Source organism: Pararge aegeria, chromosome 19 (genome assembly GCF_905163445.1).
Source record: "Pararge aegeria chromosome 19, ilParAegt1.1, whole genome shotgun sequence".
In the NCBI taxonomy this organism is placed as follows: domain Eukaryota; kingdom Metazoa; phylum Arthropoda; class Insecta; order Lepidoptera; family Nymphalidae; genus Pararge; species Pararge aegeria.
Genome location: NC_053198.1, coordinates 12,639,657 through 12,666,088, shown reverse-complemented (window position 1 = coordinate 12,666,088; position 26,432 = coordinate 12,639,657). Strand labels below are relative to the sequence as shown.

At 33.6% G+C, this 26,432-nt stretch overlaps 4 protein-coding genes across 5 annotated transcripts in view; 3 read left to right on the top strand and 1 right to left on the bottom strand.

Annotated features, from left to right (window-relative positions):
- The first annotated feature begins 1,133 nt into the window (after window positions 1-1,133).
- On the top strand, window positions 1,134-4,906 carry LOC120632241 (calcineurin B homologous protein 1). Its single transcript, XM_039902047.1, has 4 exons — window positions 1,134-1,509; window positions 2,014-2,277; window positions 2,690-2,783; window positions 3,434-4,906. The coding sequence occupies exons 1-4, from the start codon at window positions 1,443-1,445 to the stop codon at window positions 3,576-3,578; spliced, it is 570 nt and encodes a 189-aa protein (XP_039757981.1). The 5' UTR covers window positions 1,134-1,442; the 3' UTR covers window positions 3,579-4,906.
- A 68-nt stretch (window positions 4,907-4,974) lies between these two features.
- LOC120631984 (protein transport protein Sec23A) lies at window positions 4,975-22,065 on the bottom strand. 2 transcript variants are annotated; one of them, XM_039901709.1, is made up of 14 exons: window positions 21,928-22,065; window positions 21,559-21,846; window positions 21,032-21,287; window positions 20,262-20,832; window positions 19,805-19,947; window positions 19,399-19,538; window positions 18,128-18,246; window positions 16,959-17,112; window positions 16,319-16,470; window positions 15,388-15,562; window positions 13,890-14,045; window positions 7,303-7,368; window positions 7,026-7,046; window positions 4,975-5,492 (listed from the first exon to the last, which is right to left on the bottom strand). In XM_039901709.1, the coding sequence occupies exons 2-14, from the start codon at window positions 21,835-21,837 to the stop codon at window positions 5,403-5,405; spliced, it is 2,322 nt and encodes a 773-aa protein (XP_039757643.1). In that variant the 5' UTR covers window positions 21,838-21,846; window positions 21,928-22,065; the 3' UTR covers window positions 4,975-5,402. The 2 variants fall into 2 exon arrangements, with proteins under 2 accessions (XP_039757643.1, XP_039757644.1); XM_039901710.1 differs by lacking the exon at window positions 7,026-7,046.
- Window positions 8,752-9,969, top strand: LOC120631985. Its single transcript, XM_039901712.1, has 3 exons — window positions 8,752-8,842; window positions 9,133-9,241; window positions 9,785-9,969. The coding sequence occupies exons 1-3, from the start codon at window positions 8,791-8,793 to the stop codon at window positions 9,903-9,905; spliced, it is 282 nt and encodes a 93-aa protein (XP_039757646.1). The 5' UTR covers window positions 8,752-8,790; the 3' UTR covers window positions 9,906-9,969.
- A 538-nt stretch (window positions 22,066-22,603) lies between the features above and the next one.
- Window positions 22,604-26,432, top strand: part of LOC120631978 (metastasis-associated protein MTA3) — a 109,495-nt gene continuing 105,666 nt past the window's right edge. Inside the window, exon 1 of the mRNA XM_039901700.1 lies at window positions 22,604-22,922. Within this exon, the coding sequence (XP_039757634.1) occupies window positions 22,895-22,922 (28 nt within the window). The 5' untranslated portion in view covers window positions 22,604-22,894. The remainder of the gene's footprint in view (window positions 22,923-26,432) is intronic.

Sequence of the window (26,432 nt, the reverse complement as noted above, 5' to 3'; positions counted from 1 at the left end):
TATATATATATATATATATACATTAATAAGTATTACACTAGTTGCGGTTACGATTATAGTAGGTAAGCAATTTATGCCCGCGAAATAAAGGAGCTCATGGTGAAGTGCCCGGAGAACTCCTCTACCATCAACGCCGCCTGCTAGGCTTCGGGAAAAGCAACATTTTGTAGAAGGTTGAAATTTGACTATTATAACTTAAATATAATTGCAAACCTACCCACTAAAATGCGTAATTTTTTTTTTTCTAATAGTAATTTTCTACATTTTACTTTGCACCGGCTTAAAAAGGTTGTAGTTAATATTTATTTTATGCTTTTTAGTTCTTTTACAAACTCGGTACTTTTTTATTCATATTTTTTGCTTGTTTGTTTAGTTATTAAAATAAATTTCTAACTAAATCTAAAATTCCTTTATAGTACAAATATAATATTTATATAATAAAGAAAAGACAGCTAGTTATCCTAATGTAGTCAATCCTAATCCATAGATCCATCGAATGTAAATTGATTTATTAATTTTTTTTGCAGTCATGGAAATGTTTAATTTAATTATTGTTTAATATAATTATTAGACTATTATTGGAGTTATGATATCCGCTAAAAACAGCTGATAACCTTGAAATGGCTGAGCCGATCTTGATAAAACATTCTAAGACCCTCTGCTAGAAAACCTGCATTTAAATTTTAAAAACACGCACCCTAATTGTTTTACCAGGATAGGAACTACGGTGCAACAGACAGACTAAAACACCCAGCAGTCAAACCTATAACATTCCTTTTTTTGCATCATCATCCATTTTTCTGATTTGAGTAAATTAGAAGATTTTTTTTCGAAAACTACGCTTGGCATACTGCATTTTACTTTACTTTATTTATAGTTTCTACAGTTTACTCCTTTTTGACAGCCGCTTCTTCAAAGAACAGAGATATTTAATAATTTAATCACAGATGCGTGAAAGAAAATTTTTCATCCATTTTTTTTATTTGAGACCGAAGTGCTTAACGTTTAAATGATAAGCTTTTATTTTCTTCTAGAAAACGTTAAAGGGTAACTGTGCAAAGTTCGGTCTTTGTTCTTGGTTATTTATTATAATCTGTCTGAAATATCTATGGTTCCTATTTTTGCTTTAGTTTGTCAATGTCAAAAAAAACAAATAAAAATGAGAAGGCTAAAGTTAAAGGTCGCGAGTATTTTATTTGTGTAATAAAATACTAATATCTTCCTGTTTAGGATAGCCTTTGGACATTTCTGTTCGTATTAACTATTCATGCAGTGTGTAACCAATTAACAATTTAGTCCTATTGTTACGTTAGACGCAGTATTCCGAGCATATCAAATCAATTATATCCCAGCCTGTCTGAATTTTACGACTAGCGGCCAGCTTATCAGTTAATCCTCCAACCCAGTGCTAAAGTTAATAAGTGTAGTCGTGGTGTAGCAAAATGGGCAACAAGTCGTCTTTGATGCTGAGAGAGGAGGAAATTGCACAAATTCAAGATGAAACTGGATGTATGTTTTTGTTTTACGTTTGTTCACAAATTGGCGCTGTCTCGTCTAGACTCTGTTTATTGTATAAAATTATAAATAAAATTGTTTTAATCTCTGTCTGACTTGAGCCCTACTGAATTGTATGGGTTTGTTGCTGGAATAACCTTTCGATTCCAAGGGGTTAAATTGTAATTACCTTTTATTGGCAAAGTCAGTCAGTCTCTCTGAGCATCCAAATTCCTTTTCAAGACAGACTACTTACATTAGAAGGTCACCACATCATGTGTGATAATTTGTATATTATTCTATGTACATACATTTAAATTACATTTTGAATGAAGAACACTCATTCCATCAGATTTTAACTAAATTTACCATATTACACTATATACACTACAAATAAGAAACAACTTTTTATTATTGCTTGATTTTTTGAGGTTTGAATTAAGCCTTTACTTTCATCTTCACCTTTGTATTTTGTCTGTAGTCAGACCATAATACTACTAAACCTATTTTATGTTGCAGTTACTCCAAATCAGATAGAGCGCCTGTACTCACGTTTCACAGCATTAGACAAAAATGACTGTGGTACTTTAGCAAGGGAAGACTTCCTTCGTATCCCGGAGCTAGCTATAAACCCACTGAGTGAAAGGATTGTCCATTCATTCTTTGCTGACAGTCACGATGACAGAGTCAACTTCCTGCAGTTTATGAAAGTGTTGGCACACTTCCGTCCTATTAGGAAGAATAGGGAGAATAGGCTTAACAGTCGAGAGGAGAAATTAAGATGTAAGTTCATTTAATAGTTTTACATCCAACACTGTAGGTGGCTTTCTTTCCAAGATTCAATTCCTCTAAAAACAGTTGAATAAATACTCAAAATTCCATTATTTTATCACATCAGCAAAACAATACAGTCAGTCAGATTCAACCACTTTCTATATCCAAACTCTGCATCTATCTTCTTCTTGCTAATCACTGCTTGATTAAGGTTACTTTTTAACACACTTTTAAGTAAAAAATATTTGATAACTGTTTTTTTCCACAATATTATAAATTGTTTTGCAATTGAAAACTAGCCCTCACTAGACTTTACCAGTATGGTTGTTACCTCCCTAATTTAGTTATCCACTTAATAAAATATCATAAGCTCTTCATAAGATGTTGGTCATATTTATAAAGGGTGCTTGTTGATTTGCAGTTGCTTTCTCTATGTATGATCTGGACAGTGATGGAAAAATATCAAGAGATGAGCTGTTGGCCATTCTACACATGATGGTCGGAGTAAATATAAGGTAAGTTGAATGTCATGCTTATTTTGCAGTTTTAAATGATATGACTAATATGTATACAGAATACTGTGTTATTAATGCATGATAAAGTCCATTTGCAGGTAATTGTATGGTAATGAACGAAAATTATAAAAATTCCAATTGTTGAAATGCGTTTAACAATTTATTTCAATAAGAAACACTATTAGAAATATTTTAGTTATAGAATAGAAAAAAATTAACTATGATTTCATAAATTTTCTAAAGAGATGAATTAATTGTGCAAGCATTTCATATAATCAAATATTATATCATAGGTGATAGCGTAGCTCTACCTCACTTTCGGGGGGCCAAGTTCGGATCCCAGCACTCACCTCTAACTTTTTTAAGTTGTGTGCATTTTAAGTTATTCAAATATCACTTGCTTCAACGGTGAAGGAAAACATCGGAAACCTCCAATCCGCACTGGGCCAGCTTGGTAGTCTACAGACTAAACCCCTTCTCAGAGTGGCAGGAGACCCGTTATCTGTAGTGGACCGGTAATGGGCTGATGTTTATGATGATGATGATTATATTAAATAAATATTTTACAAAACATTTATGTAATTTTTCTTTTCTAATGTTTATAATGCATATGCTCTTTAGAAGATAATTCATTACCCAATCCCTTTCAGCGAGGAACAGCTTACGAGTATTGCAGAAAGGACCATATTAGAAGCAGATACAAACAATGATCAGATGATTTCCTTTGAAGAGTTCTGCCGAGCATTAGAGAGGACTGATGTTGAGCAGAAGATGTCCATTCGCTTCCTCAATTGACCTCCAACCTCTTGAACTATATACATCACATATGCTATGACTGTGGTTCTGGCATTCTTAGTATATGGACTGCAAATGAAAAAATAAACGCTCTGTGCTTCAATATAAATTAATAGTTTAATAAAGTTTGATTTTATAGAAGTTTTCCAAACATATTAATTATGAATGAATACCATTTCAAAAATTCTCAATGATTCGTCAGCGCCAATTTCTAAAGCTGTCTTTGCATTTAAATTTGTTTTGCTTTGTGTGTGTTGCAAGTGCAAATCATGCGAAATTAATCACAAAGTAACACTGCATTCTAGTTTAAAACTGGCTTAATTGTATTAATAGTTACCGTAACGATTTAAAGATTTATACTGGGAATTCCACAGGGTTGGAAATTTCTGTAAACTATAACAGTCATAAAATGGTTAACTACATTAAAAGGTATTAGTTTTAGATGAATTAGAAATAAATGATGGGTTTAAGTGGTGTAACAAATATCTCTCTATATATAAATATATAAAGACTTGTATATTATATTAGTATGTGTAGATAGAAAATGCTTAATTTATTTAATAGAAGAACAATGTTTTTAATAATATATCTAGTGTAAATGGCTGAAAGCCAAAGTGCGGTAAATCCTAAAATTATCTTAATTAAAATAAATATGCCTTATATGGCCACTTAAATGGCACATGACAAATTAATTCCAATTGATGACAATCCGTAATTATTCTCGTAGTTAGCAGGCCGATAATACAATTTTTTTTAATGTAAACGTTCATAATAAATAATAGATATTTTTTCAAACTCTAGATAAAGCCACTAATGTAAATTAAAAAAAAAATGTATAAACAGCAAATTTTCATCTCTCGTTTGAAATGTTTATTAAAACATAGTTTTGTTTGCCTTGAGGCTAAGCTCTTTGTCCGAGGTTTTCCGAAAGAAATGATAGACCTTTGAAAGTCGATCGAAACTACAAGGTTTACCTACCCACAAGAGGGCGCTAATATTCCCTCTAAGACTTACAAAGAATTTCAGCATCGATGTCAGGAGGACCTTGGCTTAATTGGCAAAACACTTCTACCATTTATGAAACTCCAGTCACAAATTTGCCTTCAACACAATCAAGTCATGAATGGGGAGTTTATGAAGTGCACAACACTGAGAACCAACGGGAAGTAATAAACAACTCATAAAATTCATCTTTACATGATGACTCCAATTTTTAATGGCACAAAATGTACTCTGCGCTTTAATTTAAAAATTGGTGAGACAATTGTGGGTATCTAGATTATACTTAATGAAAACCTGGTTATGTTTACAATAAAATATTTTTCATACGTTGTTGTATTTACTGCTCCCTTCCCGATAAGATTAAAAAAAAAAATATAAAATAAAACAAAAATAATGTTCCTTTAAATAAAGATTTATTTCTACAGAGTACTTACATTACAAGGTAGAAAATATTACTGAAAACTTCTCAATCCAGAACATTTAATACCGATTTCAAAATTTAATATCGATTAAAATAATGTAAACATTATAACAAATTGCATTTTATTTTATAGTCGCCAAGAACCATGGCTATCTAAAGAAAATATTAGCTTAGAACATTAAATGACGTCAAGTCCCTTTCACGCCACTCCCAACCTTCATTCATTTACAACACAAGCTATTCTCTGTTCGATTTTTACAGGAAAATTAAATGCGCATTTTATACGCGCTTTGTAATAAAAAAAATATATCTTATATGAAAAGTGTTTGAAACAATGGAAAATAATATTATACACATTCAAACATAATATTATGAAAGCAAAAAAAAAATATCGATTTATTTTACGCGGTCGACGACACAGCCAACTTTTTCAAATGCTCCATGAAGACTTGCAACGAGACATCGTCAGTTAGCACGGGGGCGCCACCGTCCTATGAACACAATAAGTAGGATTATTATATTGCACATGTTTTGAAGCACGCTAATTTGTTGTTAGGCTTACCTACCTTAAACCCGTAAATATATATAATAGAAGGACTTTCAGTCAGAAGTTGTCAGAAAAACGAGATTAACAATGTTAGCGATCTTTGTCGCCAATCTAGTTTGAGAAACGGATTAACATATTATATCTCCTTTTCGCTCACATGCGAAATTGCAATTGAAATTGTAAACATTGTTATTTTCGTCTTACTGTCATTGCTTTAGCCACAAACGTATAATGAACATGCTATTTCTTCATGCTATAACAGAATATAGAATAATAAAGCCTGACCCATTTTTCTTTATATCAATAACATATGAATTGCATTCTGAAATTGAACAAGACATTCATTCCTTTGAACCTCAAATAAGGTATTGAGATTCATACTAGATTAGTAAAAAATTTAAATATACATAATATATAAGTGATAGTTTTAGATCTAAATATAGGTTCATATATATAAATGTAAATTGTTACGAACACAAACACAAATCACTCAAAAAGATTATTAAATGATAAGCTTTATAATTAACATGCGACTTGGTTTTGCTAATGCCATTTAACTTTTAAAAAAATTTGCTTATACATTAAAAAAATATTCAAAACAAATGTTAATGTTCTTTGTGAATTTAATTTTTAAATAAGTTTGCAAACAAATAGGCTTATGCACAAATTGTTATACTTAATACTAGCAATCAAAAAGCATAAAGAATACAGTCCATTTTCCTTCAGTCCTTTATTTAATATAATATAATATAATATATACTACGACAATACACACATCGCCATCCAGCCCCAAAGTAAGCGTAGCTTGTGTTATGGGTACCAAGATAGCTGTTGAATATTTTTATGAATATAATACATAAATACTTTTTATATTCTCGTATATAATTATAATATAAACACCCAGACACTGAAAAATATTCATGCTCATCACACAAACATTTTTCAGTTGTGGGAATCGAACCCACGGCCTTGGACTCAGAAATTAGGGTCGCTGCAAACTGCGCCAATCGGCCGTCAAATTTGTCTTACTATGTTAACAATGTTTCCATTCTTGTTAAGTGTAAAGTATTCTTTTTTTTTTCAAAATTAATAATTACAGATTCCACCTTTCTTACAAACCTACAAAAAGCAATGTGCCAAATAAAACGAGATTAATACTAAAACATCATCAAAAGCGAGGCATAATGACTAAGATGCTGGTAGCATTGCCCCTTCGGATGGCCAACTAGGTGTAAAGGCGTAAAGCATAATTTGAAAACAGTTCATAAAGACCTATAGAAGAATAAGATAGCTCTATTTTATTGTGTAATTTAAAAAAGTTTTAATACACTTGTTCTATTTTTGAAAAAAAAAATTGCACTGAAAGGTAATGATAATATTGTTTACACAATAAGACAAGTTAGAAAAAGTAAGGTATGTATAGGTAGATTGCAAAACCCAAAACCATTTTTTTTAAATAAAGAAAAAAAATATGTACCGCAGATGGTATCGGCATCGCCTGGATTTCGCCAAAACAATGATGAAACAAAAAAAAAAGAAAAACGTCAGTTCAAAAACCATGCTCACATGGCGTATTAAAACACATGCAAATTGCATTGCTATAAAAAACAAAAAAAAATTAACTCAAAAATAATATCAAACATGAATCTCTACAAATTTACTTAATGTTAAAAAAAATCGTGCAAACTTCATAAAATATTCAACAAATGTACTATAACAAAACTATATAAGAATTATTATGCTAATAAACTCACCCCGCCGTAAGCATACATGTTGTTATGCGTCTGCGATGGATTCACTTTGGACAACAGGAATCGGGCCTGCAACGATAAAGAAAGTTTTATATATAGTATCAACCTTTTCGAACTATAGCACTTTTAGTCAAACAAGAGTAATCATAGTCTATAGCTGGACTAAAAGTCTCTCCCGACGCGACGGGTTTGCCCATAATCACTACACTGGCCAAACGATTTGGTGATAGTAGTAGATTTTAGTAGGATCACTGAGAAAGCTACTTTCCACTCTCCGTTATATTCCCTTATAGTACGACAGCCGCGGGAAGAGGGGTGATGACATCTGCATCAGATTTATTTATTTATTTATAAGACACCAGCAATTAATAGTAACTACATTCATAAAAAAAATTATGTGTTAGAATTACAAATTCTCTCTAGTGTCATTACAATAATCAAGTAAAGGAGTATACAGCATCATCTTCGTTATCTCCAGTCACAATAAAAAAAAAAATTCAAACTTAAATAAGTATTTAACGAAAGATTATTAAAAATATTAAAAATAATAATATAAATATGAATTAAGCTATTATAACAGATTGATTAGTAATATTAAATTAAAATTCATAATTAAGATTATTTATATTTAATTTACATACAATTTTCTTCCTAAAACTTTCTAGGGTATCGTGAAAGATATCAGTGTCAGGGTCGCAATCACTCACCAACTCTAGTCTTCTCATCAACACATTACCAGACCACCACAGGGCACTGGTCTCCTCCCACAATGAGAAGGGGTTAGAACCGTTATAGTGCCCCACACTGGCCCCGTGCGGACTCCACACACACTCGAGACCATTATGTGGAACTCTCAGGTTTCCTCACGATGTTTTCCCTCACCTTCAACGGTGCAAGTGATATTTTAATTACTTAAAACGCACATAACTTGGAGAAGTTAGAGGTGCGTGCCGGGATTCGGACTCGGCCCCCCAAAAGTGAAGTCTGTGTCCCCTGTGCTGTCAGCGCGGCGGTTCAATCACACAAAGTCTAGTAATCTTTAGAATCTATATTTAAAAACGGATACATAGTCCATAAACAATCTTAATATTTAAGCCCTTCTCATTGTGGGAGTCTCCTCCCTGACAGACCTGTGCCTTTTAGTGGCACCGGTCTCCTTGATAAAATGTTGTTGTTGATGATGACATTTATCATCGCAATGAGTTTATATCGATCACCGGGTTTCATACAAATTATAAATAAGAACGTTTTACAAACAATGTAGATTGTTGTGCAAAACATGTAAGTAATAAATAATCTTAAAATTTAACCAAAATAGGTTTCGCTAACTCCGTGGCGCGAAATCATTTACCGTCATAACTTAGAAATTGTTCTTCACTCAAACACATCAGAAACTTTTTTAGTTCCATTAAGTCTCAAACAAGCACAATGAGAGTACAATAAGTAGAAAACACAACATGTGATCAGGTGGCGAGGCGATAAGACGTCAGAATGTGCAGAGTTCTGATCGCCGCGGTCGCCCTTACATGTACGTTATCACACGGTCAGTCGACACCACGCTTAGGCCGGATAAAAGGTTCCAAAAGCATACTTAAATCATTACTTACGTTATAATTGCGAAAGTGTTTGTTTGTTTGTCCTCCCTACAAGCCCTTACCCAGGCTCAACTTAGGAAGTAGGCGGGCAACAGCTAGTTTAAGTAAACAGTGCCAAACAACCTACATAAGTCCCTTATAATTACGAACATAATACAATCGCGCCGAAATCTGTACTATACTATATACTGTAGTATAATTTCATATTGCAAAATCGATTTTAATGTTAAACTTTCAGACCTAATGTGCATTTTGTTGTTGAGTGGAATGCAAAAGGAACACTTGGACGGTAATTTGTTGACAAAACTGCAACGACACAACGTAAACATCGAGGATATGAACAATGCGTGAGTACTTTATTTTATTTGGAACGGACAAGCTACATGTATTTTTGTACATAACAAAGAATTAGGACTTACGAAGTTATGGCAGAACATAACCCAGATATATAGCTTAGTTCTGTTCTATTCTATTATACAACGTGTAAAAGAATTACGTGATACTATTGAAGGATGCATAAGTATCATTCATAAGGAATCATCCTGTAAAATATTAAATCAGTAGATGTATATTTATTTTTCCATACTAACGAATTCAAAGCATTTATGATGAACCTATTGAAGATAAATGACTGACACGCGCATAGTACCTACTCTACGCTACGCGTACTTTATAAAGAGACATGAGACATATGATTTTAATTTTGTAAAAACTATAGCAGTGGTTTACTCAAAAACTACTAGCTTTGTAGTTTCACAGATAAGTCTCAGAGACAGTAGATAATATAACTTTAAATACTGTGAGACATTGTATAAAAACAATACCAAAGTTATATGCGTTCTTAATCAAAACCTTAAGAAAAATAAATAAACTTTTCTTATTTGTCCTAGAAAATTACTGCAAGCTTGCGTACAATCAAGGGATAACAATAGCGACGATAAATTTACAAACATAACAGAAACTCAACCATTCAATCAAATAAAAAGTAAGTCGATCTTTCTTTCTAATTAACTACATATTTAGGAAAGTTTAGACAGCGGTTTATAAGTTAAACTATTTTACAGATGCTTTAATAAATGACTTTAAAAATATTGGTGAGCCTGCAGTATTAAAAAGCTCTCGCATAGAAAATAACTCTTACAACGCCAGTAATGTATATAAAAGTAGACATGAATTCCATGAAGATGATAACGAAGCTTCCAACAAAAATGCATATAAATATACTAAAAGTGTTACTGAAGTTATTCAAAATAATGACGGACAGCCTGAGTTAGAAATACTTCGGCATGACACGGCAATAAAAAAAGTGAGAAGGCAGCTAATACAAAAACCAGATTCTATAGCAGAACAAGAAAGTAAGAGGAGGTTATCAGCAAATATTCACTCATCCGAATCTGACACCCTGAATAGTTTACTAGCAAAGTTTTTATCAAGAAGTTTGAGCACTAAATCGACAACAACGCAAAAAACTGTAAATGTTGATATTGAAAAATTGTATTTGATGCGAATACAAGATATGGAGAAAATTACCAATGGTTATTTAACAACGCAACAAAACGCTCTAAAATCGCAAATACCAAAAGAAATTATCGATATAGAATCCGAGTCAAAAGGAGAGAAAACAAACATAATGAATCGCACAAATTCCAGTGATGCTTTTATTCTTAATACATTTGAAAATTTTAACACATTTACGCAGAACGCTATTAATGTCAACAGAAAAATTAAAGAAAGTTTAAATTTGCCTAGAAATCCGTACTTCTTACCAAGTTTTCAAAGAGTTGATACTACGAGTGCGGAAAATATACAGCTAAAACATAATATATCTCGTGATATGATTAGAGAAATAGCTGACAGTGTAAAGGAAATAATTTTAAGGGACTTGCGAAAAGAATTGCACGTAACAACAACAGTGTCTACAAGTGCTACAACTTTAATTTCTACAACTACGGTACAAAGCAAAACACTAAGAGGTAAATTTCGATTTAACTATAATAGGTTTATGCCCTTAGTTATACCGCGTAGTCGAATGGGATCAATTTTCATTAAGGTAGAAGTATTTCGGTCTGACTATCTGCATGAAGATATGAAAATTTTTCATCGATGTAAACAAATCGAACTACTGTTTTGTTTGTTTGTTTGTTTTAAAAATATATTTATTAATTAAATAATTGTATTACAGTTCATATCCTAGTGACTAGCCTAGGTTGAACAAATAAATAATATATTACTTACAGTTTTGCAGGTTACAAAACCTTTTTAAAACTTTACAGCATATAAACTAAACATTTTTAACAACTTATTGAGCCACATAACAGATGATAATAACTTGTTTTACGTAGAACTTAGTACAGACGTACGTTTATTAATAAAATTAAATGCATTTAATTGTTAAAGATATTAATCCTATATTTATAAATTAAACGAGGGTAGCACTCGGAACTATGCAACCGTTACGTACAAAGCATTCACTCAGTAGTCGAGGAAGTATTGATGTGGTAGTCGGTACCGATTGTACTTATCCATATATGATAAGTCTTTATCCAACACAAGCGAATTTTTATATTTTTTATTACAAACTATATAGAACTTTTTGGATTGCCCAAGTATGAAAGCTTACTAAACTACTATTACAATTATAATTTTATAAAATTAGTATATTATTACAATTGTATTCCTCAATTGAATTCAATAAATCAATGAAGTTCAATTATTCTTAATGTGTTATATTGTTCTATTTCAGAATCCGTATTCAAAACAACACTTCAGAATGAAATACCAATAAAACTAGATTCTGTAATGAGTAAATTCTTAGAATTATTCGAAGAAATAAAATCTTTGAAAGAGAACACTGTAGTAATTACAAGTGAAACTGAAAAAGGAATTAATAACAAAGAAACAAATCAAAACGTTAATATTAAAGAATTTAATGTATTTCCTCACAGGACAAAGTCTGATTTATTACCAACTAACAATATACAAGCCAAAGTTCCTTATTATACCAACCAAGTATACGGAATGAAACAGTACCCAATGGTAAACACAGAAAATATTATTAATTTTGCCCCACAACTCCACAAATACCGATCAAAGGGATCCATCGATAGTCAACCAACGATTATGAAACCTCCACTGATTACAAAACAGGAACCAAATAATAGTTTACTTCCTCTAACTGTACAGACTAATAATATAGAAATCCCACCTCTAGGTATAACTTTAGATAAATCACAGAATCTAATAAGACAGAATATTATTATAACTACAAAGGCGCCATACAGAATAACTCTATTTGACAATGGTAAAAGGGATGCAAGTATAAAAGGATATCAGCACAGAGACAGTCCACATTTAGAAAGGAGTAAAAATTTTGAACCGTACATACTAAAACACCTAAATACTCGTTTATCTGATAAACCATATCGACCACCCTCGCACAACTTTCATGCTTACGATAATGACGATGTTATTAGGTTCACATTAACCAATAATGAACATTCTAAATACAACGCCAATTATTATGAAAGGATCAATTTAGGGAAGTATAAGTCACTAAAAAACAGCCACGAAATTACACATCAAGAAACACCACGATACCATGAGAAGTTGGAAAAAATTGAGCGCAATCTAGATTATCCAAAACAAAACAAGTATATAGAAAGAAATGATTGTTGTAACGAGAATTTAGGATATTCAGAAGCAATGGTAGACTGTTGCAACAGAAAAATTGCGTCTCGTCATCAAATTACGCTAAACAATATGAAAAAGAAATCGTACGACGGCGGGCATTTCCAAAAATTTCTACAGTCCCAACAGAAAGTGACCGATATGCTCGAGAAAATTTTAGGAGACAAGGGAAATGTTCAAAGCGTGGAGACGGCTTAAATACACTTTCAATGTTAAATCTTTTTGAATGTAACGATTACAAATTTGAAACTCAAACCGACTTATTTTAGCTCAAAAAGCTTTTCCACAAACTAACTTTGACCAGTGTCATTCTTTAGTAGTGAGTCATTCTTGAAACTACAACGTTCGCTGCTAAACGGTACTGAGTCGAAAATTAAATAATCCCATAACGAGAAGGGATTAAGGCCGTAGTCAACCACGCTAGCCCCGTCCGGATTGGTGGACTTAAAAATTCGAAACTACATACTATAAGAAAAGAATATGCCATCCACAGAATTAAGAACATACAGACACCGTGAACACGACTCATATTGATCCATCAAAAACCATCAAAAACCACTCAAATTTAGTAGTGTTTCTCTAACAGGCGGTTAGTCACTTCATGCCATTTAGCATTTGACAGTAATTATTTTACCTCTAATGTTCTAAACGTATACCATAAAATGGCGAAAATGGAAAAAGTTAGTTAGCTACCAAAAGTCCGCGGGTGTGAAGTGAGACATACGCGGAAGGTTTCCACTGTTTTAAGACATAGAATAATGGCGAAAGAGTTTATGTTCTTAATTCTGAGACACCATCGGGCGGGAAAGCCAGAGACGTCTTGTGCCTCGGAATCCGCAATGTTGTAGCCGCTAATTATTTCTACTACTAAACTATTCGGCTAAGGTTCGCGTTGTCGCGATCCGTTCGGCTAAAAAACATAGTCCTATCACTAATGATTTTAAACGAGCTATTATTTCTGCTTTGTCAAGCAATCCCGACTGCACTATTGGATCATAGTTTTTAGTTTTTTTATGTTACTTTTGTATAACTTTTTCGTATCTTTCATTATAGTTTGTGGTGTTAAAATCGTACATTTTGTAGTAATTGCTGTGCACACTGATTAGAAACAATATATTATATATATTGTATATAACAACCTGATTGTATATAACTCCTTTCATAAATAAATAAATAAACACTGCGGGCGGGTGGTTAAACGGCAGACATACAAGGATTATATCGCGATAACCATCTATCCTGTGAAAGACGTGGCCTGTGCCCAACCAAATAAAAGTTAATCTAAAAGTCTATGACTAAAGTACAAACCTGTGATCCACCATGCTCAGTGTCGATATAACGCGGTACGGGGAAGCGACTCTGCAGAATTTCTTGCGCATCATCTATGGGTGCGCGAAGCAATTGCGCAAAGCTTTCATACTCCGCCATATCCTGATAGCGGAGGGCTCGCCACTGGGCTATCGTCTGAGGAAAAAAAAAATCCATAAGTGGCTTGTCATTTCGAGATTTCAATAATGGATTATATTTGTGGGAGTTATTATTATTAATATTTAATTCTTTAGTGCACACACAGAAACAAGATACAAAAAGAAACACAATAGATAAAATGTAAAAACGGGATATTAAAAACAAACCTGTACCGCAAAGTCAAAAATATCTTTATTCAAATAGGCCCATAGGTGGCACTTTTGATGCGTACATTACATGAGTATTACACGGTAGTGAGATGATGGCAATAACAATATTCGTAAACTTAAAACTAAAGCTACGAGGGTTCCAACCGCGTCCTGGTCTAAGAGGAAGCCCGCAACAAACTTAGCCGTATGTTTATTTTTGTTATCACCATCTCATATTGTCATTTAAAATTATTAGAAGAGCAACCTGGTTAAAGCAATCATTCACACGCAAGCTTTTTATCGATTACGTAGTCCTTCATATAGAACTTTCCTCTAAGCTTACGTTTAATACAAACTTTGAACATTTTAAGAGACATCTCCAAGATGTCAATGGTTAGTTTATTGTAGAAGAGTCAAGAGTAAATCTTAATTTATTATAACGTAAAAATCTGTCATAGTAGTTTACCTAGTATTCACATCATCATTGTTTTAATGTTTTAGTTTTATACTAATATTGTTTTTCTTTTCACCAGAGATAATAATGATAATACTGTATACAACTATGATTGATTGTTGTAATGACAATAGAAAGAATATCTAATTGTTTATTTTTGTGAATGATATAACAACGAATTGCGCATGTCTCATAAATAAATGAATAAGGGATATGTTTTGTCATATGGAAATTACAATAGGGATTATGTAGATTCCAAAATTCTTCTATAAAAATAACATTTCATTCTAGCGGTTCCACGCAACATTATTCAACGTCTATAACAGTATTATTTTCTTGCATTCGATATTCTACACAAAATACCCGGACACACCGCGTCGCACCACCCGCCGTGCTATAACTTCCTTTTGCTCAAATCGGACGTAGTGTTAGCCAAATTGTAAAAAGTATTTTTCCAAAGTTATGCATATATAGTATTTCAATAGCTATGAAAAAAATAAACTACAAAACTCTCAAGCTTTTGTATAAGAATAGATTGTCGATTAAGATTTATGATTATTGATGTTGATTATCTTTCATCCTGGAGATCTCGTTTTGCTTTAGTTCAGATTGGTTAACTTCATGAAGATAGCTGTTTAGCTCAAGTCTCTCATACACAAGTCAGCATGATATACGCTTTTAGTTAAAGGATTGCGGATGTAACTGCAAAAGATTTATGAAACACGTGCTTCATTACCTCGCCATGATATATAAGGATCTGGAAAAATGTGTCCATGAGGAGTATACGGTCAGGTTGTATCGATGACGTGTCCAGCAGGACCGGTTCCGGCGGTCCACCAAAACTGTACGAATACAGGATTGGCTGGATCATGATGAGCGATTGCGTTAGGTCCTCACGCATCAGCATGTGCCTAGAAGAAGAGATTTCAACTGTACTCGATCACGAACCGACTACCTCTGTCAGGGCAATTTTTATTTTATTTCATTTAATACACTTTATTGTACACTAAAACATACTAAAAAGTTTAACGAGTATATCTGTATTTTTACCGCTAACAAAATTCAAAATTTTGAATTTTGAATTTTATTATTATGAATTTTGAATTTTATTATTTTGAATTTTGTTAGCGTTAAAAATACATATATACTATAACAAGCCATCTCTACCAGGCGACAGGACAAGAGAAAACAAAAAAAAAAGGGTTACAGTAATTTCATCCCAAGGCCGTTCATCATATCAGTATATTACCGGCCCACTATAGAGCACGGGTCTCCCCACACTTAGAAGGGGCCGTAGTCCACCAAGCTGACCTAATGCGGATTGGTGGACTCCACGCGCCTTTGATATCATGATGGAGAACTCTCAGATATTCAGGTTTCCTAGTAATGATTTCCTTACCGTCAAAGAAAGTGATATTTTAAATTTAAAACGCTTATAACTAAGAAAAGTATGAGGTGCGCGCCAACAAGGCCCCCCGAAAGTGTATTTTTGCTTAAAAAAAATATTTTAGAATTTTTGTCGACAGAATATAACGTCTCAAATTTCTGTAACAAGCTTTATCTATGATAATACCGCAATATAGTATATATGATGTATAAGATAACGAGGACGATGATGAAAGTACAACAATCAGAATGTCAGAATGTATTCGTTAAATCGCAATTACCTGTAGAATGTGGTTTCGTCGGGCGAATTGTTGAACACTTGCAGGAACTGTGAGCGACGTAGATGGTACATGAACTGCGGGTACAGGCTGAAGTTCTCGGACAGGCGGAAGCTGTTCGGATCGTCCTTTGCGTATTCTCCAAATTTCTGACACTGGAAGTATAATTTTCCGGTTAATTTTTAAAAGTTATAACCTAAAAAAAAGTAAAACATGCCGCTAAATCATTTAGTCTTTGTCGATAGGGTGGTAGCCACTAGCCACGGCCGAAGCCAGACCAGAGAAAATTAAAAAATTATAAATTCCCAAGTTGCCTGTATTCCCGGAATCGAACCCGGGACCTAGCACTCTTCGCATGTGTGTATATATTATGGTTTTTGACGACCTCTCTAGCAAAATGGTAAGCGCTGTCCCATTTATAATTTCTGCATTTTATCTGGCCTGGTCTGGTGGCAACCTCACCTGGTGGTAAGCGATTTAGTTTTCAGATGCGATGTCGCGAAGAAACCGATTAGGATGACTACCATACTCCCTAACAGGTTAGCCCGCTACCATCTTAGACTGCATCATCACCTACCACCAGGTGAGATTGCTGTCAAGGGCTAATTTGTAGAGGAATTAAAAAAAATATATGGGTGGTTACCAATCTGATGAGCATCCGGTCCAACCAGCGCAGGACATCTGGGCCGTCCTCCTGCTCGGCGCGGTACACCACGAGGCGAGCCATCACCACAGCAGCGGCCTCCTGGTCGAACCCTGCCGAGATGTGTTGCAGGTTCACTGCTGCGTCGCCCCAGCTACGATAACATCAATACCACTTTAATATCTATCAGTATTTTATTGTGTATCTTTAAAACGCGACCTAAAATAGTATTTTAGGCGTTGTTTTTGCCACACCTAAAATAGTATTTTAGGTGTGGCACCTTGAAGTGAATATTTAAATATAACCAAAATAATCAATAATCCCTACATTTATAGTATTTTTTCATTTACAATTTTAATAAATAAATAAGTTAAAAAAAACCTAGCTTGATTTTTATTCTGTAAAGAAATTTTACATGAGAATTTCCCAAATTCTTTAATTCCGATTAGTTAATAATTAAAATAAGAATAACTTTTAAAAGGTCAGTCTATGTTTTCTAGAGCAATTTGAGAACTAAAAATATGTCAATAACATTCCTTGAAATAAATTTTAAAAAAAATGTGCCAAACAAACAGTTGTAGTAAAATAAACTTACAGTCTTAAGTCCACATTTGCCTTTGCATATAGTATTAAGATTAGGAAAAAATTTATTGCCACAGTAATTTTATTATCATAAAAAAACATGCTTTAAACCAATTACAGTGCAATTCAATATCGATATTAGCGCTTATAATAACGCAACTGTTGATATTTAGTTATGAAAACAATCAAGTGATGCACTTGGATTCGCCTCACACACAACCCACATAATACCCCTTATTGTTACCCCTACTGTTTTAATACCCAGTATGGGTAGCAATAATAATATACAACAGTTACATAAATAACTATTATAGATTTCGATATACCTTCTTTAGTGTATGCTCACATTATGTAATAGTCTAAGTTTAATGTTTTTTCTATTAAGCGAATTTTTGTAATTCTTTTGAGAAATAAAGATCTTAAACCATAAACCATACTAATAGTGCAACAAAGCCTGAGTTAAGAATACTAATATCCATAGTAAATTAAAAAAAAAGTGTTAGTTGTTTTTATATAAGATACATATAATTTAGAAATATTCATATAAGATGTTTTACCTTGCAAACATTTGTATACTAAAAACTTACTTTCGAGCCGCGGTTGTGACGCGTACACGGCGTTGCCCGCTTGAGTGTTGGTACTGCGTTATGAGTTGCACGCATCCGCGCCCACCTTGCGGCACTGGCGCCGTGTGTTGATTCACAACCTGAAATACAAAAAGCCAATTTATAAGCAATATTTACAATAAGCGCTGCAATTTACTTGACAGGATTCCATTCCAGAATCCTAAAAGAATCCACCACCTTAAAGACATAACACCCACATCTGGACACAGGTCTTTTGGAGGGAGTTCCAAATACCACAGTCTACCTGCGAATCGTTCGACGTCATCTGTCCACCTAGTCGGGGGTCTAGCAACGCTGCGTTTACCGGTGCGATGTCGCCATTCCAGCACTTCGGACCCCAACATCCATCGGTTGTCCGGGCTATGTGCCCCGCCCATTGCCACTTCAGCTTTTGACTCTTTAATCTATGTCGATAACTATGTTTCTTCTATGGATCTCCTAATTCCTGATCATGTAGAGATACCCCGAGAATACGCCCGCTGAGTGACTCTGAACCTTCTTATGAAACCGAAACGTTGTAACTGACTGCATTTACAACGTTTCGGAGCCTTAAGTCATCAATGGCAACACGCACTGTTCGAAGTATACTATAAAACATCTTAATATATATAAATCTCCTGTCACGATGTTTGTCCGCGATGGACTCCTAAACTACTTAACCGATTTTAAATTAAATTGACACACCGTGAGCAGTCTGGTCAAACTTAAGAGATAGGATAGCTTAGATCGTTAATTATAGTCGCAATTTTATTTTATTGCAAATTATTTGTCTATTTTTAATTGACAGTCACATGTTACATATATACTATTATACTCATTTAAGGCTTAGCGATTCTGAATACTTTAAAAACAATATCAAACGCAGACGAAGTCGCGGGCAACAGCTAGTATTACTATAAATTATAAGGTATTGGGATTTTTTGTCAAGAAAATGAGAAATTCTCTGTGGTAAGAATTCTGTTACTAAATTGACATTGAAAGCAGTGCTTTTCGTTTCACACTGAACTCCCTTTACAGACTTGTCTGCTCAGTTTACAGATTTATTTACAACCCAAAGTTAGGAGTTAGCACAGTCTTGACTTATATGAATTGGATAGTGTGTTACACTCCACTCCACTGGTCCAGGATATTATTAAAAACATGTGGTAATAACTGTTGCAAGAGGCATGTGGCCATTTTTAAGATGTTAGATGTAAGAAAGATTTTATTTAGATACAAGGATAAAATCGTACCTCAAAGAATATAGCCATCGTGGTGCTGGGGGTAAAAGTGCACATCTTCCATTGACATGTGTTGCCCATACCAACCTCTTGGTCTGATACACATGGGCCTTTCACATTGAGGGATACACATGAACCAATTGCACCCGTTACTGTAAAGAATCGAATTTTATAATTTTTGTCATTCTTTGAAAATATGTTGATCTTTTGCAGAATTCTTTGAAGTACTTGATGGAGAGGTCAATAATATTTTATATTAAATTCTGTCTCATTTGATGATGATTGAAATCTATTTGATTAGATTTGATTTTAGTGTATATTGTCTTGGGTTGTACTATGTACATACAGTATAATAGTTTACCATCTTAGAATGCAGGAACTAGTTTTTTAGTAAAGTAAGTAAGACCTATTTACTTACTTTTAAGTTCACGGCTGCATTTAACTTCTAGAGTACCATTAAATGCCATTTTATAATCTCCTTTCTGATCTTTCGCAAAGACCCTTTGGAACGTTTGCTTGAAAAGTGAAGAATTGAATGAATCACCCATCACCATGTGACCTCTGAAAAACACTCATCATTGGTTAATATGATAAATATTTAAAAAATAGATTAACATTAATTCTTAATGCTATGAAAATATAAATTGATAAATCTTTGACAGAAAAGTGAAGGCTATCATCCTATTTGCATGACTGTAAATATTGAAAACTTTGTTTTTTTTTTACCAAAATGATGGAAAGGTATAACTTTTCAAATGAACAGTCCAGCCAATCACATTATATGCAAATCCTGTAATGGGTCAACTAGGAGGCAAGCCCAGTCATGAGAAATTAAGTAGAAAAAGATAACAAATAATTAAAAGGGATATACTAACCCTGTTGAATTGCAACACTGCTTCATTTCCATTAATCCAGTTTGATCCAAAGCACAAGAGTAGATATCAATGGCATGGCCATTTGTTGCAGCCCTGAGTGATAAAGCTTCATAATGTTTTATGGCCTTCTTCATGTACTTTGCATTATCCTTATGAATATCGTGATGTGATCTGATCGGCTGCTTCAGTTCATCATTGACTACTTGACCTGGACCTTGAGAGCAAGGTCCTCCGAGGAACAGCATGACTCTTGCTCCAGTATTAGGATAAGTTACCTCTAATAAGCCTACAGCTAAGGATAATGCAACTCCACTGCTTCTTAAAGGCCGTTTACCAACACCTAAAGGCCAGGGGTCGCGATCCAGTTCACTCAGCAAGTCTGTCAATGCCATGTCACATTGTTTTACTGGTTGTAAGAAACGGTGTGCAGGTGGCTGAGGTGTAGGGGCCCCTTGTCTTTGTTGTGGATTTGGTGCGTTCACACGTCCAATGGCTAATTGCTCTTGTATTTGTTTACCTGTTAAATCTTTTGTGCCCTTGAATACAAAACACTTGTACATGCCCTCGGTACCTGCAATAACACACAACTTTTCAAAGTACCTCACTAGTAAAGTAAGCATACTGTACCAGAGTAGAGGGTAACTAGCCACAGCCTTAGAGCTTGAGACCAGATCAGAGGATGTTCAGAAATTAAAAATTCCAAGCCTGACAGAAAAATAGACGTGGTTCAAACCTTGAATTTTCTTTTCTTTTTTTGTTTAAAAACTTACCTAATTCATGTATTTGTACCATACGGCCAAATGTAATGAGACCGACAAGAGCATTTTGTGGCATCAAACTAAGTGAAGTCTGGAGAGAATCTTTGAGAGCACAGAGTTCCTCTTCATCTAAACATGTATCAACCACTAATAGGAAAATGGGGGGCATACTTTGAGCCCTTGTTATTGTGTACTCTATGGTGGAGAAGTTTGCTATTAGCTCGGCAGGTTGATGCTGTTCTGATATTGCTGCATATTGCGGTGGAAACTAAAAATAACAATATGAAATTAATTGTATCCTAACTTGCAATTTTGCTCCAAAATGATTCTTGAAGTTATTAAATATTAAAGTCAATAATTTCAGTCTATATTCACATATGATTTTTATTTTAGAGATGATTTCTAGATTTGCACATTTAATCTTTAGCCCTGTGGAATATGGCTTTGCTGTAGTGTTTTGTACTAAATGTATTAGTCTGTTACTGTTAATGTTAAACATTTTAAATTATTTATACATAGAATATTTATAAAATACTTACAGGATTCCTCTGGAAACAGAAGTTACAGACCCATAACTTAGCTCTGTAATCCACTTGGCACATTGGATTTAAAACTGCACGACAAGTATTGCGTGTACATAGCACAGGCTCATACTGAATCGGTGGTAAATCCGGTCGTTCCTTCAAAGGTTGGTACAGGGACACTAAGGGTACTACAAGTCGTGTAGCTTCAATTCTACTTGAAGGCCACACGTTCCATGTGAAGCGTATACCATCCCTGTCTTCATTCTGCTGGATGAACTCCTCGTAAGTCGCCATATCACCGATCTAATAACGAAACACGAATAACAACCAACCATACACTATAAAACACAGAAAAACACTAGTAAATATTAGAAATATACAAACCAAAGATACATGTGCCTACTTTAAGCTAGATAGTCTAGCAATATATTAATAATTCAATTCAAATTCATTCAAAAATCTGTAAGAAATTGGTTTGAGAACAATTTTACCAGACGGACCGAGCCTAGCTGATTTGGCAAATGTCAATTAGTCAATACCATAGACCACCAAACTGTCACTTTAGCCACGTCATTTTTGTAAACGCAGTCACTGAAATTCAAACTTAACAAACATAATTAATTTAATTTAAAATATTATATAAATAAATAGTATAAAACCCAATTCCTATTTTAATTATTTTGTAATTTTATAAATTCCTCTAAATAGAACATTTGTCTATTATTAAAAATGCCATAGTGTAAATGTGCGTCCTTGTCTATGATTTTTAACATTACGTTCCTTTGCAAGCATGAAATATAAATAAGACAATAAAAAACATCGAATTAAAAATTTCAGACAAAAGCAATAATAGGTGAATTTACTATTTTTGATGAATGTAAAGTTATTTAAGATAAATATTACTGTTATTATGCATCTTCTTTCAATTTTAGTTCAAATTAAACTGTTAGATGACTACTTTTTTATGTTGAAACGAAACGTTCTTGAATGAATGGTTTTTTTTTTTTTAATTTTGATATAGTAAAATATATTTCAATCGCGGGACATGATTTGTAAAATAATATAAAATAATAATTAAAGTAGAATTACTTTCGAATAAAATAAGTGGATATAAAATTAATGATAATTATGTCATTGCTTTGTTTCAAGAGCAAGAAGTTTACGCCAAAAAGTGCGACTGCGCACTGGCCAAATTAGTAGGTAGTGTGAAAGAAAATGGCGATCAGCGAAAGGCGTCCGGAGTTAACGTGATGAAAAACATTGTTAAAAGCTCAATTACATAGTGTTATAGTTATTAATTGTGTCAGATGTAGATTAATTAAGTGTTAATGAATAGTGATTGTGTATAAAAATGGCTGCGAATATGTACAGAGTCGGCGGTAAGTAACAATAATTGGTTATTTTTGTTGTAGCTTCGCCGGTTCACCGCCAGCCGACTAGCGGTGCTTTGCTTTGATTGTCGTACCTTCATTAATTGCTCATATTAATTAGTTCAGTAAAGTTTAGTATAAAGATCACAAGAAAATAGCCTGGTTTATAAATATTTCGTATTGTTAAAGCCGGTTTTGTAGTATTTATCAATGACTTATTATTTTTACCAAAATTCTTCAAATAGGACATTAGCATTTGCATCTAGGTATCATTGTATTGGCTTGCGTACTGCGTGCGGATGCTAAGACATGAGAATGGAGTCATTAGAAGCTAGTTATTTGGGCAATTTCTCGCTTGTTTGTGATGATTTGTTAGTTTTTGTCACGAGTTTTTAGGTTATAACTGATGTTGTCAAAACATTTTGATTCATATTTCTGTAAAATATTATTATGATGGGTCTATATGTGGGATCTAAAACCGGAGTAAAGTTGTGTGAAGGCAATTAAAGTCGTTTATGGTAATGTGAGATTGTAATAGTCGTGCGGTTTGATGGGACGGGTCTTCGGATCGGCGCTTTGGCGCTTCGGTCTAGTGGTTGATAGAGGTGGCGTTGTCGCGACTGGCGGCCGTGTGGCGCGATCCGCGGTCGCCGCGCCGAATATTAATTAGCTCTTCCTTTACACTACTTCCTATCACTAAATATCGCGTCATTGAAAACCTATAGCACTCTGTTTTTGTTACTAAAACTGCAACTCTTATTAAAAATACTATGAAAAATAATAACAAATTGGTAACTGTTAACTTTTATTAACGAACAATCTCAAATAGTAGCTATATGTTGCGAATTCTAAATACAAATTTGTATATTCACATTACATACATGTTCAATAATATGTTGACAGATAATGAATTTACATGTAGTATGAACAATAGGTACATATTGATTAATATTTAATTGTACTTGAGCGGTTATCTTTTAATTTGTGGTGACCTTTAAATACCTGCATACATAATATACTTGTGTCTGGCAAAGAATTACCTGACCTACATCCATAACCTTGAAGTTTTTCATTTAAAACTCAAATGGTTAATATTATAATCACACTGACCATACAATAATTATATTACTGGCAATGTTTTTTACCAAATAAAGGTTACTTAATCAAAAAAAGCTTACTCTCTTGAAGTGTAGTTTGTTTTGTTTGTGTGCTCGATAGGCACTAACTAAAATGACCATTGGTTCGAAGTGCCTTGAGATCTTATTTTTTTTTATCAGTTCCTGTATCATCTTTGTGCCCCTATGCCAATGCTACTTAATTCAATACTAATATTGATAATTGAGTGTTAATCCTGCTTATATATTTTTAATAATGCCTTTACAGTATATTTACTATGTAACATTTTGATTTGCTCAAGATAAATTATATTGTAGAAGTTTTAATATTTTTGTAAGACAAAAAATATTCATAACATTTTAAACCTGAAATATTCAATATGCCATATTCAACAAATGAACTAAATGTATAAATTTTTCAGTGAAAAGTTTTTTTTAGTAAAGGTGTGCCTCATATCAACCACATCCAAACAACCAAAGTTATAACATTGGATATTTCCATTTTGCACACAATTGTCTATGCAAATGAGTTTGTTCACCTCTTAGATAATACTGAGTGAACTTTTACTTTGTATGAGTACTGTAACATTTGTCTTTAAAAATTATCTACCTAGTATTTATAATTGTGCCAAAATAAAAAAAAACTGAATCAATTTCTTGATTTATCATTACTTTAACATTGACTATGAAATATATTAAATCTTTTTTAGCTATAAGCAATTTTCAGTTATTATTATTCTGTACTTTGTCTTATCAAGAAAGAGTAAATTTATTTTATTTCTGTAAATGCCAACAGAATAGCCCACTGTTGGGCTGCAATGGAGAAGTTTTGAATTAGCCCTTTGCCCGAAAAGGGTAACTTGGGACACAAAGAGTTAGTAACTATTGGCAGATTTTACTCAAATGCTAAAGTAAAGTATAATAACTTTATGTGCATTTAAATTTGCCGCTATATGATTAATGTTATAACTTTAATCCTAAATGTGATGCACTACAGGCATGCTGCTGGTGTGCAGCTCATAATTTTTTTTTTCTAATCTACCCACCCTTTGTTCTATATCATCAAAAAATCATGCCTTGTTTAAATAATATTGTAACATGCAATAAATTTATGTTGAAGTGACTCATTAAGTTTGTCTATGTACTTTATGATAATATCTAATCTTTGCAAAGTAAACATAATGGGTTCATAACATAGGCAGAATTCTTATATTACTCCTGCTTTTTAAAAATTGGTCCAGCCAACCCAGGACAAACAGACACAGTAAAAAAAATTGATATTCTTTTTAATTTAACTACAGAAAAACTAGCTGTTGTTTTCGTTCTTTGGCCGCGTTTATTACTTTTTTTTTTTTACATTCCATGTTTGTTTTCCTGACAAAAAAAGTAGTCTGTGTTACTCTCCATCCTTAGAACTTAATCTATGCCAAATATCAAGTCAATTGGTGGCTTAGTTAGAGTGCAAAGTAATGACAAACAAACAAACACACTTTCGCATTTAAAAATATCAGTATGGATAACATAGAAATACTATGGATGAAATTTTATTACTGCTGTGTTAAGAAAATAATGTTTAAATCAACACTTAACACTCTCTACACTGACTGCCAACCGACCCAGTTTATCTCCAGTGGACTTAGTCTATAGAAGAGGTAGAGGAGGTCTATACTGACCAGAGCAGAAAATTCACTTCTTGCACACCGTTTATGTAATGGCAACTCTAGCAGAGCGGCGATAAGTAGCGATTTTCTAGCAGCCCCGCTAAGTTTGCATAAAGAACCCTCCTCTCTCTGACCCTCCGGAAACATTCGCGAGCGTTAGTGATGCGAGCACATGAATTCGCAAACAAATCATTCTTTCGCGAGCACAACTTTTAGAATTGACCGGACCTTTTGTTCGAGAATGTGCTTTTTCGTGGCAAACGCTCGCGCACCGAATGCTTAAGAAAATGAGTAAACTGTCCTTGCAAACTTAGTTTAAAAAACTTATCGCTAGTACTCTTATAATTAAAAACAGCCGTCGCTCGCCATTCAGGTCACAATCTAACTAATATCATAAATGTGAAAGTTCGGATGTTTGTATTTTTGTTACTCCTTCGATGACACAACAAAATTATCAGATTAATCCTCTGCGTTGTTTAGCCCACTACAAATTAAACTGCAATCTCACTGGGTTGTAAGTGATGGTGCAGTCTAAGATGGGAGCGGAATAACCTGTTAGGGATATGGCAGTTATATTAAACCCTTACCCCTAATCGATTTATTCGCGCCACCGAACCGTAATTTATTGCTTACCGTATTTGTTGCAGTAACTAGCCGTGGCCAAAGCCTCCCAGGCCAACCATATTAGATCATAGGAAATTATAATTTTTTGAATTATTCCTACCGGGCATCGAACCCGGCAC